This window comes from Stenella coeruleoalba (assembly GCF_951394435.1).
Source record: "Stenella coeruleoalba genome assembly, chromosome: 6".
NCBI classification, from domain to species: domain Eukaryota; kingdom Metazoa; phylum Chordata; class Mammalia; order Artiodactyla; family Delphinidae; genus Stenella; species Stenella coeruleoalba.
The window spans coordinates 82325095-82340577 of NC_137151.1; the positions used below are offsets into that span (position 1 = coordinate 82325095).

A 15483-nucleotide genomic window follows, 5' to 3' on the forward strand; every position below is an offset into this window, starting at 1 on the left:
TATTCTAGAAGCTTTTTAGATAGTCTCAAAATACAGTCTAATTTATTGTCATGAAAAGAAGTCCTTATCCCCCCCAGGTTATAAATACTTTTATATGTTGAATGTCACCTTAATATTATACTAAGCTTCTCTCTTAACAGAGTATACGAATGAATAATTCAATTTAATATCTTTCATGAGAAGCAAGCAGATTTTAGACACAATTACGCCACTGCTGTGTCTAACCTCACTCTCGTCTTACCAAGAAAATGGCTAATAACAGAATAAGCTCTTCACTGTGCTCATTGATCTTGCCTTGATTCCACAAATAGATTCTGACTGTGTTCCAGAATGAACAGTCTTGATATAAATCCTTTGCTATTAATGCATCAACAAAGCCTGTACCATAATATTACTCTAAGTCTCAGATCCAGGAGAAGTTTCTGGCAGGTAAAATTCCCTTATTGTATGTCATAGTGCATGAATTAGCCTCACCCTTGTTTTTTTTATAATATCTGAATAATCTACAAGCTATTTTCGATTAATACCCTATATCAAGTAGACAAAATGAGCGTCCTCTTGCATGTTGGTAGTTTTTATTATTAAAAAAAAAGATTCAATATAAAAAACAAATTAAATTGTTGGCTAATTTTTGCCAGAAAGAACAATTTAGTATCAATAAAATTAAATTTGAATCATGATTTTTGACAGAATTTGTCAACGCTTAATACTAAATTCCTCTTCTAACAGATTAACTAATTCTACCATTTGGAGATATTTTGCTGTAATTCAACCTGAAAGGTCTACCCCTACCAAAAAACAGAATGGGGGTGTCAGGTACTTGTGGATGTTAACGAACAACAAGGAGATCAAATAATAGTGGCATATCTTAAAAAGAAAAATTATGGCAAAATCAGCTTTTCCATGTTTTATGTTGCAATACATTGAAAATTTGCCCAAAGAACTTGGCAGTGAAAATGTTCTCTTTTGAAAATAAAAATGGCCCTGCCCCCAAGTTCTGCTATAACTCATTTCTCTTTCGAAATAAGTTGGCCCTTTACCACTTGGTTTTAATTCTTTATAATTACTCCTACCTGCTTTCTATTATCAATATAACCTATTATTTTTGAAAGAAATTTTTGATTATTTTAAGTATTAGTAACCCTCCAATCCTTAAAAAGTAATAGATTATCACTTTTTAAGTTTTATTTTTTATATATTTATGTATGTATGTATGAATGCATGTATGTATATATTCATTTTGTCTCATGTTATTTATTGAGAAACTATAACCTGCCCAGGACTGTGTTGTGGACAGAAAAGAGCATACTTAAAAAGCTTTCCCCAACTTATTCATGAACTGTGACACCAGGACTCCGCTACCCTGGGACACTCCAGCAGACACTTTCTGTATCCTAAGGGGTTTCCTTCAGTCTTGTGTTCCTCAGATGCAGATGCTTTTCCTTCAGTTCTGGGGCAGCTCCAGGTCTGGTCTGAAGAAAGAGCCAAGTCTGCTGTCTTTTCAGCTCTTTGTCATGTATATAATTTAGTGTTATGAGTCACTTTAAATCCATTTTGAAATTAGGTATGGTCTAATTGTGTTTTCTTACAAATAACAAAAATCACACTTAATGTCTTTTTCCAGTCTCTTCATATTAGACCATGTTTGGATCCTGTGTGTAATGTCAGCCACCATCTCCATTTTCCTATCATCCGTCAGTGCCTAAAAGAGATCAGCATCTCTGACGCTTCATCACGTAAGTTGATTGTTTACAAAAAACAGCTACATTCCCTTTATGATATCTGTTTCTTTTGCTCAGAGTAAAATTTCTAGTTTCAGGTTCAGGTTATCTATAAGACAAAGGACCATAATGATAAAAGTAAATTATTGCCAAAATAAAATAGATTCCTCTCCAGGCTAATATGAGAGGGGAGGAAGAAAAGATTTATTATATACAAATTACAGTAACAATTAGAATTTATATTATTTAGATGTTTCCCTCCTTAGGCACTGTCATAATATGAAAATGCCCTAATTTTAGGAATACTTTGAAATTTTTAAATTATTTATATTACATAATTAATGTGATTTGCTATCATTTTGGTTTTTGAATTATGTTCTCAAAAGTTGTCTATTGGATTTACATTTATAAATAGCAGCTGTTCAGACTGTGTTAATTCTTAAGGAGCTTTCTTATTAAGTGGAATTAAAGAATTTCTCATTTGCTTATATCTGGTAGTAAAAGATCTACAGATTACTGATATAACTTTTGAAAAAACTATGTGCTCAGATTGCCCTCCAACATCTTTTTAAAAATTAATTATATCAAAAAAAATTAATTATATCTATAGTAATCATCCTTAAATTCAATCTAAATAATCTTTTAAACTTGTTTTGAAATAGTGAAAATTTCCAAGGACATTTGGAGTAAATTATTTCTAAGAAAAGCACAAAAATAGTAAAATCTTTTCATGAATAATGTCTTATCAGTATATCCCACTTTCTGTATTTGTGTTTTTTTACCTACTGAAGACCTCCTGGAGGTAATTTATACACTCTGTATATAGAAGGATTTTAATATTCAGTCAGTCATCTCTTTACTTAGGAAACACATGTTGAACTCCATCTATCTGATAGGTAATATACTAATCAGAAAGAATGCTGAGACAACTGGGAGGGAGGAAATATATTGGGACATATATAAAGAAAGAGTTATGAAAGTATGAATTATATTATAAACCTCTGTATAATATTTAATATATCATACTGTTAGATTATAGTATATATACAAAATATTATAATATACTTCAAATGTGCAATATAATATGAAGAATGATACAACAAATATCTCTGTAGCTACTGCTCAGGTTTAATATAATTTAGCATTTTCATGTATCATTTCCCATTTTTTAAAAAAAAACAAAGCGTTACAGATAAAATTGAAGCTGTACAACTCTCTTGGAGTCTCTCTCCTTCTTTCCCCAGAAGTAGTCACTACCTTGAATTTGTTTCATTTTGCCATTCATCCTTTTATATTTTTAATATATTGGATTCTGAAAGAATACATAGCTTTAATTTTCATATTTTCATACTTTCGTGAACGGCATTCAACTTTATGCACCTTTACTTAATCCTTTCCCCATAGCAATATTATGCATTTGAGATTTATCTACATGAAATTAATTCCAGTAGTTTGCAAACAAAAGCTTTGATTTTGTGAGCATTCTTACGTATGTTTCCCTGTTAGTGTGTGAAAGCATTTCTCCAGGGTGTACTCCTGGAAATGGAATTGCTTGGTGGAGTATAAGGTAAATTTGTTCTATAACTTTTCCAGAACGGCTGTACCAATTTACTCTTCTACCAACTGTATAAAAGTTTATGTTTTGAATTTTCATCCTTGCCGACCGTTGTATCTTCAGACTTTATATGTTTTGCCAAACTGATGAGCATGAAACAGTAACTTGTTGTTCTGATAAGTGGAGAAATGTGTTCCTTTACATAGATTTATCAGCTTCCTGATTTTCCTCGTGTGTATATATTCACTGTTCCTATTTACAGACTAGTTTTCTATCAGGTTGTCAGGTTTTCTTTTCACATTTAATATTAAAAATCTAAAATCAAGGATACCCACTGATAGCAACTAAAGCACCATATTAGTTTATATTATAGCTTTTAAAGTCCTTAATAGATGTCAGGAGAACTGAATCAGCTAAAGTATATAAAGCATTTATAAACCTGGGCACATGATATGCAAACAATAACACTTACCCCATCATCCTCACCACCATCATCATCATCTTCATCACCATCATCATTATCTTCATCATCCTCATAAGTTACTATCATCATCACCATCTCATTCTCATTTTATTCTTATTCTATATCAAATTACCATATGTGTATATGTTTGTTTCCAGGCTCCATATTTAATCACCGTTTTTCTTCCAGTTATTCCATAACTGGTATATATTTTCTATTCCTTTAATTTTATATTTTCTATATGATTTTGTTTAACATGTGTGCTTTATAAGAAGCATATTTTAGGACTTTAGTTTTAAATCCACTTATTTCTAACTTTATAGGTATATATACATATAGATCATATAATATTAGACTTTGGGTAAAGTCTAATATGTATCTTTGAAATCTAGGATTTTACTTTGGGTAAAGTCTAGATATATCTTTGAAATCTAGGATGAATATATGTGTGTAAAAATATAGGTATTCTTCATAGTACTGAAAAAAGTATGTCTCATGTATACATGTATACATCTCATAAATATTTTTGGGGTAGGTGACGCTTAAAGAAACAAAAATGGGAGGCCAAAGAGCTAGCCCTTGCCCAAGTTAGACAATTATATGTGAATGACAAGGGGCAGAATAGATTTGAAAATTTATCATGCAATGAAAATGTTTTCAGTGTGTCTTTCATAAAAGTATTAATTATTTCATACAGCTTTATATAATACAGTTTTAAAATAATTATCTTTCCATATATCTTGAGACAACATAAAATGAGTTAAATAGCTTAACTACGTGTGAATAATTTCTATCTATAATTATTCAATATTGACCATATTTTCACAGTCTCTCTTTCCTCTTTCCTTTATGGACTCATACTTAATCTTGAAGGTCATACATCTGTCTCTTAGTCTTTATTGTTTTACATTTGCATTATTATAGAAATTAAATGAAAAAAGTGTCAGGTAATAAAACATATTAAGTGCAGTATGCCCGAGGATACACTATTGAGCACAGCCTCTGCTATTACTTTAAAAATGAATACTAAAATAACAATGCTACTTTGGTAGGTAGGTGGAGAACATTTTCTAATAGGCTTGCCATAAAGTGAGAGATAATTATACTGACCTCATAAGATTTCTGTGGAGGATAACTAATAAACTATTGAAAACTATTCAAATATAAAGTTCTTCAAGACTATGTTATAATCAGGATTATTGTCAAAAACTATAAAAAATGAATAGGATTTCTTGACAAAATTAAATCTAACAATGAGAAAAATAGATACTCTACACATTATTTGTTTTTTTCAAATAACGACCCTGCTCACTTGATTAAAAAATGCTCAGACCCATTCCCTCTAAGAGGCTGGGCATAATAGATTTAATGTCAGAGTCTGGAGCAACAAAACAACTGCTGTAATTACCGTTATTTCACCATCATCATTACATTCGAAGCAATTTGAAGAATTAAGCATTAAAAATGCCAGACAGTTAGAACATCAGAAAGTTCTATGACTGAAAATGTCTATTGGCCTTAAAAAATGTAATTAGCATGTCTCATTCCAACCTCCAGAGCCTTGTCAACATCTTATTTTGTCCATTAAACTGTAGGAGTAAGAAAGACAAGATCATTAATCAAATTGGTGTCATGAATATGTATGTATAAATGACAAATGTGTGTTCAGGGAAACCCCAAATGGATGTGCAGGTAAGATTTAGATGACAAATGTGGAGAAAACCCTAAAGCAGTGCTAAACATTTTAGATCTTTAAAAATTCAAAGGATGACCTTTAAAAAGGTAGTCCTCATATGGTTTTTAGAGGATATAAATTCAAGCATTAAAATGTAGTCATGTTAGTACTCATAAAACAAAACTATAGGTATCAGACATGATTATCTTAATCAAAGATATAGGTGGAAAACTCATACAATCTGTTAAATAAAGAACATGACAATGCCTTAAATTTCTAACATTTTCATTTTCTTCAAAATTTTTATTTCAGATAACCCTGATTCTGAAATTAAAACATTTTTGCTTCAATCTTTCTGAGTATCTCCATCTTGTGAAATCTATCGTCCATTCCTTTTTACCACCTTTAACGGTCTGGTATACAACCACTATGTCCCTTTGTCAATTATACCCAGGCATACTATCAATGAAATAGAAGCAACTGATCATTAGCCAGCTCTAGAATTTTGCCTGGACTGCTCCTTTACTGCAGTCTACCACCAGTGACACTTTGTTTTATTTTGTCTTGTTTTTCACTTTCCCATTTGAATGAGGTTTTTGTCTGGGGAGTTTACTATTTGGGAAACCTAGGCTAACACCATAGCTACAGTAAAATATACTTTTACTACACTTTCATCATGATTCTCTACATTACCTCCAAGCTGTATGCTTCTCCACTATCAACTATTTTCAAAAACTAGATTCTATATTTACTTACAATAGTGACTGTCACCTATACTTCAGAGTAAAACTACCTTTATTCCTTTTTTGGTGTTAGTACGCTCAACAAAATATACACATACGTAGCGGTGAGTGCATGTATGTGTGTGTGTGTATGTTTGGGGGGATGGGGCATTACTAGAAGTCTTCAGATGAGAATATTTCAAGGCTAAGGCCATTATCATCATCAAATAACCCAGCATTTCTGCATGGATGGATCATGGCATGCAGTTGAAAGGTGATAACTTAGTAGTCCTTTGATGCTTAGTTTCCAAATTTGGGAATGTTAACTGGGACAAGATTTCCTTTATGCCAAGGTCAAAATGTATCTCCCAACTCTGGAAATGAGTGACATTTGGAAGTGCTTTGGCAGGTACTCTGGCAGCATAGACTATTTGGCAACAGCAGCTATGATAGCAGAAGCAAAGAAGCTACAGCTGAAGCAGCGGGAGGACCCAGAGTAGCCTCAGAGGAGGCTCTGGGTCTGAAGTGAAAAGATGCAGCAAAGACTAGAATCTCTAAGGGGGACTATGATGTGTTCCATTGACCAAACTGCTCTCTCTCTGCTAACAGGTAGCAAAGACTTTAAGGCACCAGAACATTGCTGAGAAAGTGAAAAGTGAAGGAACTGAATGAACACCAACACTGAAGAAGGGAGTAATTCTCAGTCATGACTGACCATCAAAATCTTATTCAAAATAAAACCCCAGGCTCCATTTCCAGAGATTCTGCTTCATTAGGACTTAGGAAACTAGGAGCAAACTATAAAGGGACTTGTAGGCCATGATAATTTGGATTTTACTCTGACAGCAAGAGGAAGCTATTTTAAGCACTTGAAGCAAGGAAGCAACATACTTTCATTTATATTTAAAAACTGACACTCTGGCAATTTTGTGGAGAAAAATATGTGATAGAAGAGACCAATATAAAAGCTATTGCTGGAGTCTAGGAGACAGACGATTATGGCTGAGAATAGCGTACTGCCAACAAGGTGAAAATTTGTCAATGGTTTTCAAATACATTTGGCTAGAAAAGGCAGTATTTTCTGAAAGATTGAAATGTGGGGATTAGGAAAGCAAACAATGAGGGATAACTCCTAAATTTAAAAGAATTAGCCTACATTTAAATATGCTGAATAGCCCAAACTATCATTGTCCCTATTAAAATTATGAATAAAGCAGGCAAGCTCCAGTGCCATGGCTTTACAGGTCATCTTGGCCCTGAGAATAGTGGGGACCTTTTTAAATACTGAGAATTAAGTTTATTTTAAAGTATAAGGAGTACTGTATAGCACAGAGAACTATATTCAATATCCTATGATAAACCATAATGGAAAAGAATTTTTTTTTTTTGCGGTACGCGGGCCTCTCACTGCCGTGGCCCCTCCTGCTGCGGAGCACAGGCTCCGGACGCGCAGGCCCAGCGGCCATGGCTCACGGGCCCAGCCGCTCCGCGGCATGCGGGATCCTCCCGGACCGGGGCACGAACCCGTGTCCCCTGCATCGGCAGGCGGACTCTCAACCACTGCGCCACCAGGGAAGCCCGAAAAGAATATATTTAAAAAAAGAATGTATATATATGTATCACTGAATCACTTTGCTGTACAGCAGTAATTAGCACAACATTGTAAATCAACTATACGTCAATAAAAATTTTTCTTAATTTTTTTAAATAATAAAAATAAAATCTAGGTGAAAACTCAAAAAAAAAGGTAAAAGGAGTAGGTACTTACGCAGTATAATTTTGGGAATATCACATGATTATCAACTCCCGGTGACTAACATGGCACTGTAAGAAATGTCCATCACAGAGAAAATAATACTTGTTCACTCCAAAGTTATTGAGCATGAAATATATATTTTGAAAAATATATATTATCTTTAGAAAATATTTTTTAAAGTACATGTTACTTTAGAATAGGGAAAAGCCCTGGCAAACATCTATAGTCTCTTTCTTTACTGCAATATTTCCCAAGGTGTTGTCTGCAACATGTTAATGGGTTACATAAATAAGATTGATTATCAAATAAGTTTTGAAAATAATTTAATTTCTTTACTATGGGATTTTTTTAGTGTTTCTCTGTGTTAATGTGCATGGATATCTTGAAGAGGTATGTAAACATTTTCCAAACTCATTTAAAAATTATTACTTTAGAGATGCATATCATTCTTTAATACCAGAAAGGTAAGGCACTTTTGAGAGGCAAGAAAGGTCAAAGGGAGATGGGCAATGTTGCTTTCCTCTGAGATAAGTTTTAGTCTCTCTCAGTCTCTTGGGTTCTTATCCATTTAAGGCCAGTCTTGTCTCCAGGGGCTAAAAACATCATATTGTATTTCTCTTTGGTCCCCACTTTGACTCCCTTTGGGCTCTCTCTGCCACTTAAATGGTGAGATGAGACAGCCAGGGCTGTGGTCCTGCCTTAGAGGCACCCTGGACTGAGAAGAGCTGGCATGAGAGGCTCTTGCTTTTGGAGAAAATTATCTGGCTTTTCGTTCTAGTCCTTATGCTCATTTGCTTGTTTTCTGTCAACAAAATTGACTTTTCTCATCAGAGGATAGGATTAATGGATATAAGGGCAATACTCATTTACCTTCTTGAACTTTAGACCTGCCTTCAGTGGAGCCAGGGAATCCTTCATTTGATCCTTCCAGCTAAGATAAGCCTTCCAAAGCTGTTTTGGTCTCAACCTAATTAACAGTTTGTTAACTAGACCACCAAATCTGTGCTACATTTTCCTCAGTCGTCTTACAGGGCAATAGGAGACAAATTAAGGGTATGTTATTAGTGGACCAGGTCATCTATCTCTCTCATCTCCATCAAATTTCACATTGATTCCTAAAAAGTAGTTCTTGATGAATCATCCTCCTGTTGTCTTTATATTTCTTATTATCAGCGCTATCCTCATAGTCACCAAATTTCAAAATCTTGTACATTTCCTTCCCCATCTCCAACCACTAATTTAACGTCATTTCTTTTAAAAAGTTTCCCTGATTTTCTTAGTTTGGATATGCTGTCCCTTTTATGAATGATCTGTTGTTTGATAACAGTCTTCACTAGTCAATGAGCTCATTGAGGGAAAGGACTGAGTTGTTCACCTTAGTGTTTCCAGAAACCCATGTAGGAGTCAATGTATTTTGGCAAAAAAATACAGGAACAAAGATGCAAATGAGTGAATAAATAAATTAGCATATGAAAGAAGTCATATTTATCTCTGTAATAATTTTCTGAGCCATTCTTAATGATATTACTCTTGTACTTCAACTATAGCCATCACCTTCTGTAATGAGTATCTTGTTCTTAGTCTCTCCCATTTCAATTTGTTACATCCTCTGCTGTCTGACCTATCATTACTGCATCATCTGCCTAATTATTTCATCTTTCTGTTTAAAAACTCTCAATGACTCCCCAATGATATAATCCATGATAAGATCCAAACAGAAATAGACACACTCAATTTCTCTGTCTCATTATAAGGAAACACCTGGAATGGGATGAACTATTCAAACTCTCTTTCGTGGTGTCTCTGGCTTGCCATGAGTCTATTGTCTTCTCTAAGCTGTTTTTCCGCCAATCAGATTCCTGAGCCCATTTTCATTTTCTGGTCATGGCCATCATGGCCCCTTCAGATTCTTCTAATAATGACAGTTGCGCTTCAATCTCCACCACCCACTGGCCTAGTCTCACTGTATTTCTTTATTTTTTAAATAAACTTATTTATTTATTTTTGGCTGTGTTGGGTCTTCGTTGCTGTGTGCAGGCTTTCTCTAGTTGCAATGAGCGGGGGCTACGCTTCGTGGGCTCTAGGCACGCGGGCTTCAGTAGTTATGGCTCATGGTCTCTAGAGCGCAGGCTCAGTAGTTGTGGGGCATGGGCTTAGCTGCTCTGCAGCATGTGGGATCCTCCCAGACCAGGGCTTGAACCTGTGTCCCCTGCATTGGCAGGTGGATTCTTAACCACTGCACCACCAGGGAAGCCATCACTGTATTTCTTAATTCAAACTCACTTGCTCAGCTTGATTATTTGCACAAAATATTGAATAGTATTTGCATAAAATATTTGTTTTCTGAGAACATGGCAGGAGGCAGGGTTTTATGACTAAGGAATATGACCAATAAGAACCACTCCTTTAGTAGCACTGAAAACAAAGCAGATTATCTAGAAATGGGATATGGAATGAAAGGCACTGGTGCTGGATCCAGTCAGCATGACTAGCTGCTACAAGCTGTGTGTCCTTGGGGAAAGTTTCTTAATCTCTTGTTACCTTAATTTCTTCATTTGTATACTGGTGATTCTAATAAGACCAACCTCAGATGTGAGGGCGATCTGGCTGCAACATCAGTCACCTGATTGATCGCCAGGTTAGATTTGGCTTATCTGGCTAGGCAGGTGTCTCCACTGCTCCATGTGCATCTGCTCTGAACTTGTACGCTTGGTGGAAGAGGACAACCTTCCCCAGTAGAGGAGGGTGCTTTTATGGTCACATGTACACCAGTAGCTGCACTCCCTTGCTAGAACCTCCAAACAAGATTTCTAATAGAACCAACCTAATAGGATTGTTGTGAGCATTAAAGGACTATATATACATAACGTACATCAAATAACACCTGACCCATGATAAGCACTATAAAGCGTTAAACGTTGACTATTATCTAACTCCATCAAGACCCAGGTTAAATGAAACTTCCAATCCAACTTATCTCTACACCCTACTGGAACAACTAAAGCACAGCTGTTAATTCTTCTCCTCTGGGATTGTCCTGCCTCTATTATACTAGATGATTCAGGCTCTCTCTCTCTCATGTTCTTATTTGCTCCTCCCACCTGGGAATAACACGTATCAAATATGTGCTTAATTTCACTCTATTTAAAAGGAAATCTCAGCTTTAAATTATGTATTTTGGCAAATATAGTACTTTCACGGTTCTCAGGAGGTGTGTTTAATATTAAAGAATATGATTAGATTTTTGTTATCCCTTTTTTTCCCAACTTGCAAATTGCTCATCTGAAAAGGGAAATTCAACACCTCATCTGGACCGTTGAGTTTACTCTGTGCCAAGCTGAAGTCTTCTCCCTTATTTATTAGACAAAGATAGAGTTAATGCACACAATTAATACTGGCAAAGTCTGATATTCCAGCTCATCAGGTTCCTGTTATAAATAATTATTTTATGGAAGACTTGCAGTTGTTTAAACTAGATGAATAATTGTAATAAAATGCCCAACTTACTAGTTAAAAGGATCAATTACTTGAACATTCAGTTAAAGGAGAGTATTAACTCTAATATAGTTGTTGAAGTTGTATAAATGTTCATTAAACTTTATGAGTAATAATATTCAAGTCTCTTTTGTCTCAGGAAATATTTGTTTATGACAAATGCTTAGTTTCCAATGCCATTCATTTTTAGAAAGGAGAGATAAAATGGTCAAGTGATGTTACAAATTTAAAAATGCAAGATGTCCTAATAGATAGACTCTTTATTGTATAAATAATCCCATTTATGCCTAGTAGTGGTCAACATGTAGATTCTGACCACTCCCTCTTTTAGAATATACAATATATTTTTGGTACAGCTTGAAAATAAAACTTTACCCCCTTCTTTGAATATCCATATACTGCAGAGGTGCTTCATTGTCCAGAGACCCACTAGAGTTTTATCTATCATAGATATAGAATCCCAACTCATCTTCACATCTAATTCAAGACCCCATTGGTTGATTTTTAAAATGAATTCTTATATGACATAAATGAGAATGAATAGGAATCCTGAAAAATGAAATAATAGTGGCCAAGAGAAAATTCCCATCTGGTATAGGATATCGGTGCTTTAAATGTGAAAATGCCATTATCAATTGTTCTAAAACAAACACACAACAAACTCTGACTCTAGTTAACCAAAACTGAAAAGTGAGAATGACATAGGGAAACTGAGACAATCAACAGCAAGGCTGAAATACAAGGCTGTAGCAGGAACCAAAATGTAGATTACACAGGATTTGGCCATTTTCCAGATGGATGCCCACTGCTGCCACCACTGGCACTGAGAACTTTGCCGATATGTAGCTAGACACTCACTGCCCCACCATCATACTCTCCACTCTGCCAATGCCACCTCTGGCTGGCTTTACTCCAAATGATCCTCAACTGAAACATATTCACCATAGATTCCTACATTTCAGAGGATGTTTTTCACCTGTTGAAAGTTAAATATGATTTTAACATACTGAGTGAATTACAAATCATTCCCATAGACTATTGTGAATTTTTAAGTAATTATTACAGTTACAAATACTGTTCAGTGTGTATTTGGGTGTGTGTATGTGTGCTTGCTTTTATAGTTTTAGGCTTTTTAAAAAGATTTTCCCAACTCTCATAATCTACAGCAAGCTAGAGAACCTAAAGATGATCTGGGGAAAAAAAAACAACAATATATAATTACCAGTTTATGTTTTAGTAGTAAAAACCGTCAAATAGTTCAGAAAGAAGACAGTCAATAATCATATAAGTAAAAACTTGTACCTCTTAAAAATGGTCAGTGGAACTGGGGAAGAGATGGCTCTTTAAATATTGTGAATCATCTTTAAATATATAAATATACATTTAATGTAAACATATAATCATGTATAAAGAGCAGTTACATTTGATATATGCAAAGGTTTAAAAAGGAATCAATGAGATTAATTTTAGAAGAGTTATTTTGGAGTAACAAGTTATTCATATCAATGAGACATACATTCAGTGTTATTTTTTTCCAGTAAAAATGAAGAATTTGGATTAATATTTCCTTATGTAATTAAGGGGAAACATGTCAGTTAGTAGCTGTGGCAGGAAAGTCATCTTATAACAGCAAAGCAGACTGGACCATACAGATGCATAACTGGCAATCTTGCTGTCTGCATCACAGTGTCCAATCTATTGAATGCAGCTGTCATATATGCAGGCAGTGGTGTGCTGCTAAATGTTTAACAATTAGCTTTCTGATTGTAGCTTCAGCATGAATGTTGGTTGATATTTTTATTTACATTAAGTAAAATGTAAATGAAATAAAGATGTACACCAGAACCTCAGGTGTTTGTCAGTGATGTGAATGACTATTCTACTTAATTAGGCAATAGCTTTTGAATAGTGGAAGAATATTTCCTCCATTTTTTTTATTGTTCACGTTGAAAAATCTACAAAATCCCTACCTTTTTTAAGTTGAGACTTCATTATTAACATTTTAACCCTTTATATATATATAATTTGAGAATGTATTCAAATTTGTAAGTTCATCAAGATATTTCTAGTGAATGTATAGATCTAGTTTACACATGTATTAATATAGTGATTCAATTTTTAACTTATCTTTCACCAAATAAATTTAAAGAATATAAATGGATATAATGATACTATGGAGATGGTATTTTATATATTTATATACAAATACAAGATATTTTTCAATAATTGGGTTACTTGACACTTTGTTAAAATTTATTTTATTAAGTAGTAAGAAAACAATATAAAATAAGTCACTAAAGTGTGATTCTGGATCTCCTTCTGGTCAGGATCTCTTTGAGAATCTAATGAACGCATAGATATACATATAATATTTTAAATTAAATATCTGAGAGTTCAATAATCCCAGGATAAAAAATGCACATAAACACATATATATATACTCAATTTCCACCGGATGCAAACATTTTCATTTATCTTGTTGAAAAGCAAAAACATGCTAAGTTCTTTTCCATAGCCCAAATAGATTCATACTTGAAATGGATGAAAAGCACAGCATGAATAATTAACACAATTTAAAACTTCCTATCTTTTTCCAGCAAATTAAGCCAAAGTATCTAATCAGTCCAATGTTTTTAAATGGAGTAAACCTGATCTAATTATGTGGTTTCTTTCTTTTTAAGGCATAGCTTGGTGGAAGATGTGACTCATTAAAAGTTGTGATACACCCTGCCAATTAAATCCAGCAGATTGTGCATTAGAGCCAGGTAATTAAGTTAATATATAAGACACATAAACTCACAATTTAAGCTTCTAATTAATCAGAAATCAAAGTTAAGACAAATACTTGAAGCCAGATGATATTTTCAGCATACACACATACTATTTTTTAAAAAGGGGAAATTAATTCATTATTCTAGCACATGTAACACCTTAAATGCTAAACTAAAGTAGAGGAAAATTTTCTCTTAACCTGTAAAACAAGGCATTCATACTGAAGCAAAAATGATATTAATAGCATTGTCCCCAAACATAAAATCATGCCTAAAAACCAGGATAATAGCATATAAGAATAATACAAATTTTTTCCTATTTCCTAGACTACAATCTAAAATAGTGACAGAAAGGGAGCAATCTTCCATCACTTGAGTATTCTTTAGGAGGCAATGTTCTGAATTCCAAGAGAAAGCCAAGGAGTTAGTACCTCTCTTTACCACATGGAATTAAATCTATATTCACTTATATATAATGTATGCTCAGATAATTGGTGCTCATAATAGCAGTCTTGGTGGTGAGGTGAAAATTTGGGCAGAGTTTAGAAGTCAATCACAGTAGAGCCAGGGAGAGTTCAATTTCTGGATCCTCCTGTGGCTGGGCAAGTATACAGACCAAACATTTATTGGGTCATGAATATAGCCATCACTTCTGCTGGCTACCTTTACTGGTATCTGCCAATGTCCTGATTTTTATTGTTGGTTTTGAGAGGTTTTGAGAGGTTTTCCTCCATATCCATCAAAAATTTCATTTTGGACTTAATTAATTTAGAAGTGTTTTCTGTTGCTTAAAACCAAACATTCTTACTAATACACATTTATAGGATGAGGAGACTAAAAATTTGTGGCCATGATATGAAAGATGAAAGATAATGATAAAAGTACACTGTATCAAAATAAAATATAACACCTATCAAGGAGAAAAGATAAATGTAAATAAAGGAGAAAGATGGGAGAAATAGCCTTATAAAATACCCTTGCACATAATAAACTAAGCAAGATTATTAACTTTTTTGTGATCAATACAGAAGGATTTTCCAAAATAAGTGAAATATTTTTAGACACTATTTAAGGAAAGAGAAACAAGAGGTGGGGGCAGGAGAAGAGTCAGAGATTTTGGTAGTCATTAAAGGAAGAGAATTCAAAGCTTGTAGCATTGCTTGGAGAGGGGGAAAACATCAAAGATGGGAGTAAAGAAAAACTGACATTAGGCTTCCTGGAAAAAAGTTCAGAAAGTTGTTTGGATTTAAAAATAGAAAGATAAGGAGAGAAAATACATATCCCTTAGTGGGAGGGTTTTGATATATAGAATAAGGACCTGAGAC

At 34.0% G+C, this 15483-nt stretch overlaps 1 protein-coding gene across 1 annotated transcript in view; it reads left to right on the forward strand.

The window, feature by feature from the left end:
* Window positions 1-5419: 5419 nt before the first annotated feature.
* The window catches only part of LOC307187819 (uncharacterized protein), a gene marked incomplete at its 5' end in the record, with an annotated part of 52064 nt that continues 42000 nt past the window's right edge, over window positions 5420-15483 (forward strand). The window contains one exon of the mRNA XM_079924352.1: window positions 5420-5431. Within this exon, the coding sequence (XP_079780478.1) occupies window positions 5420-5431 (12 nt within the window). The remainder of the gene's footprint in view (window positions 5432-15483) is intronic.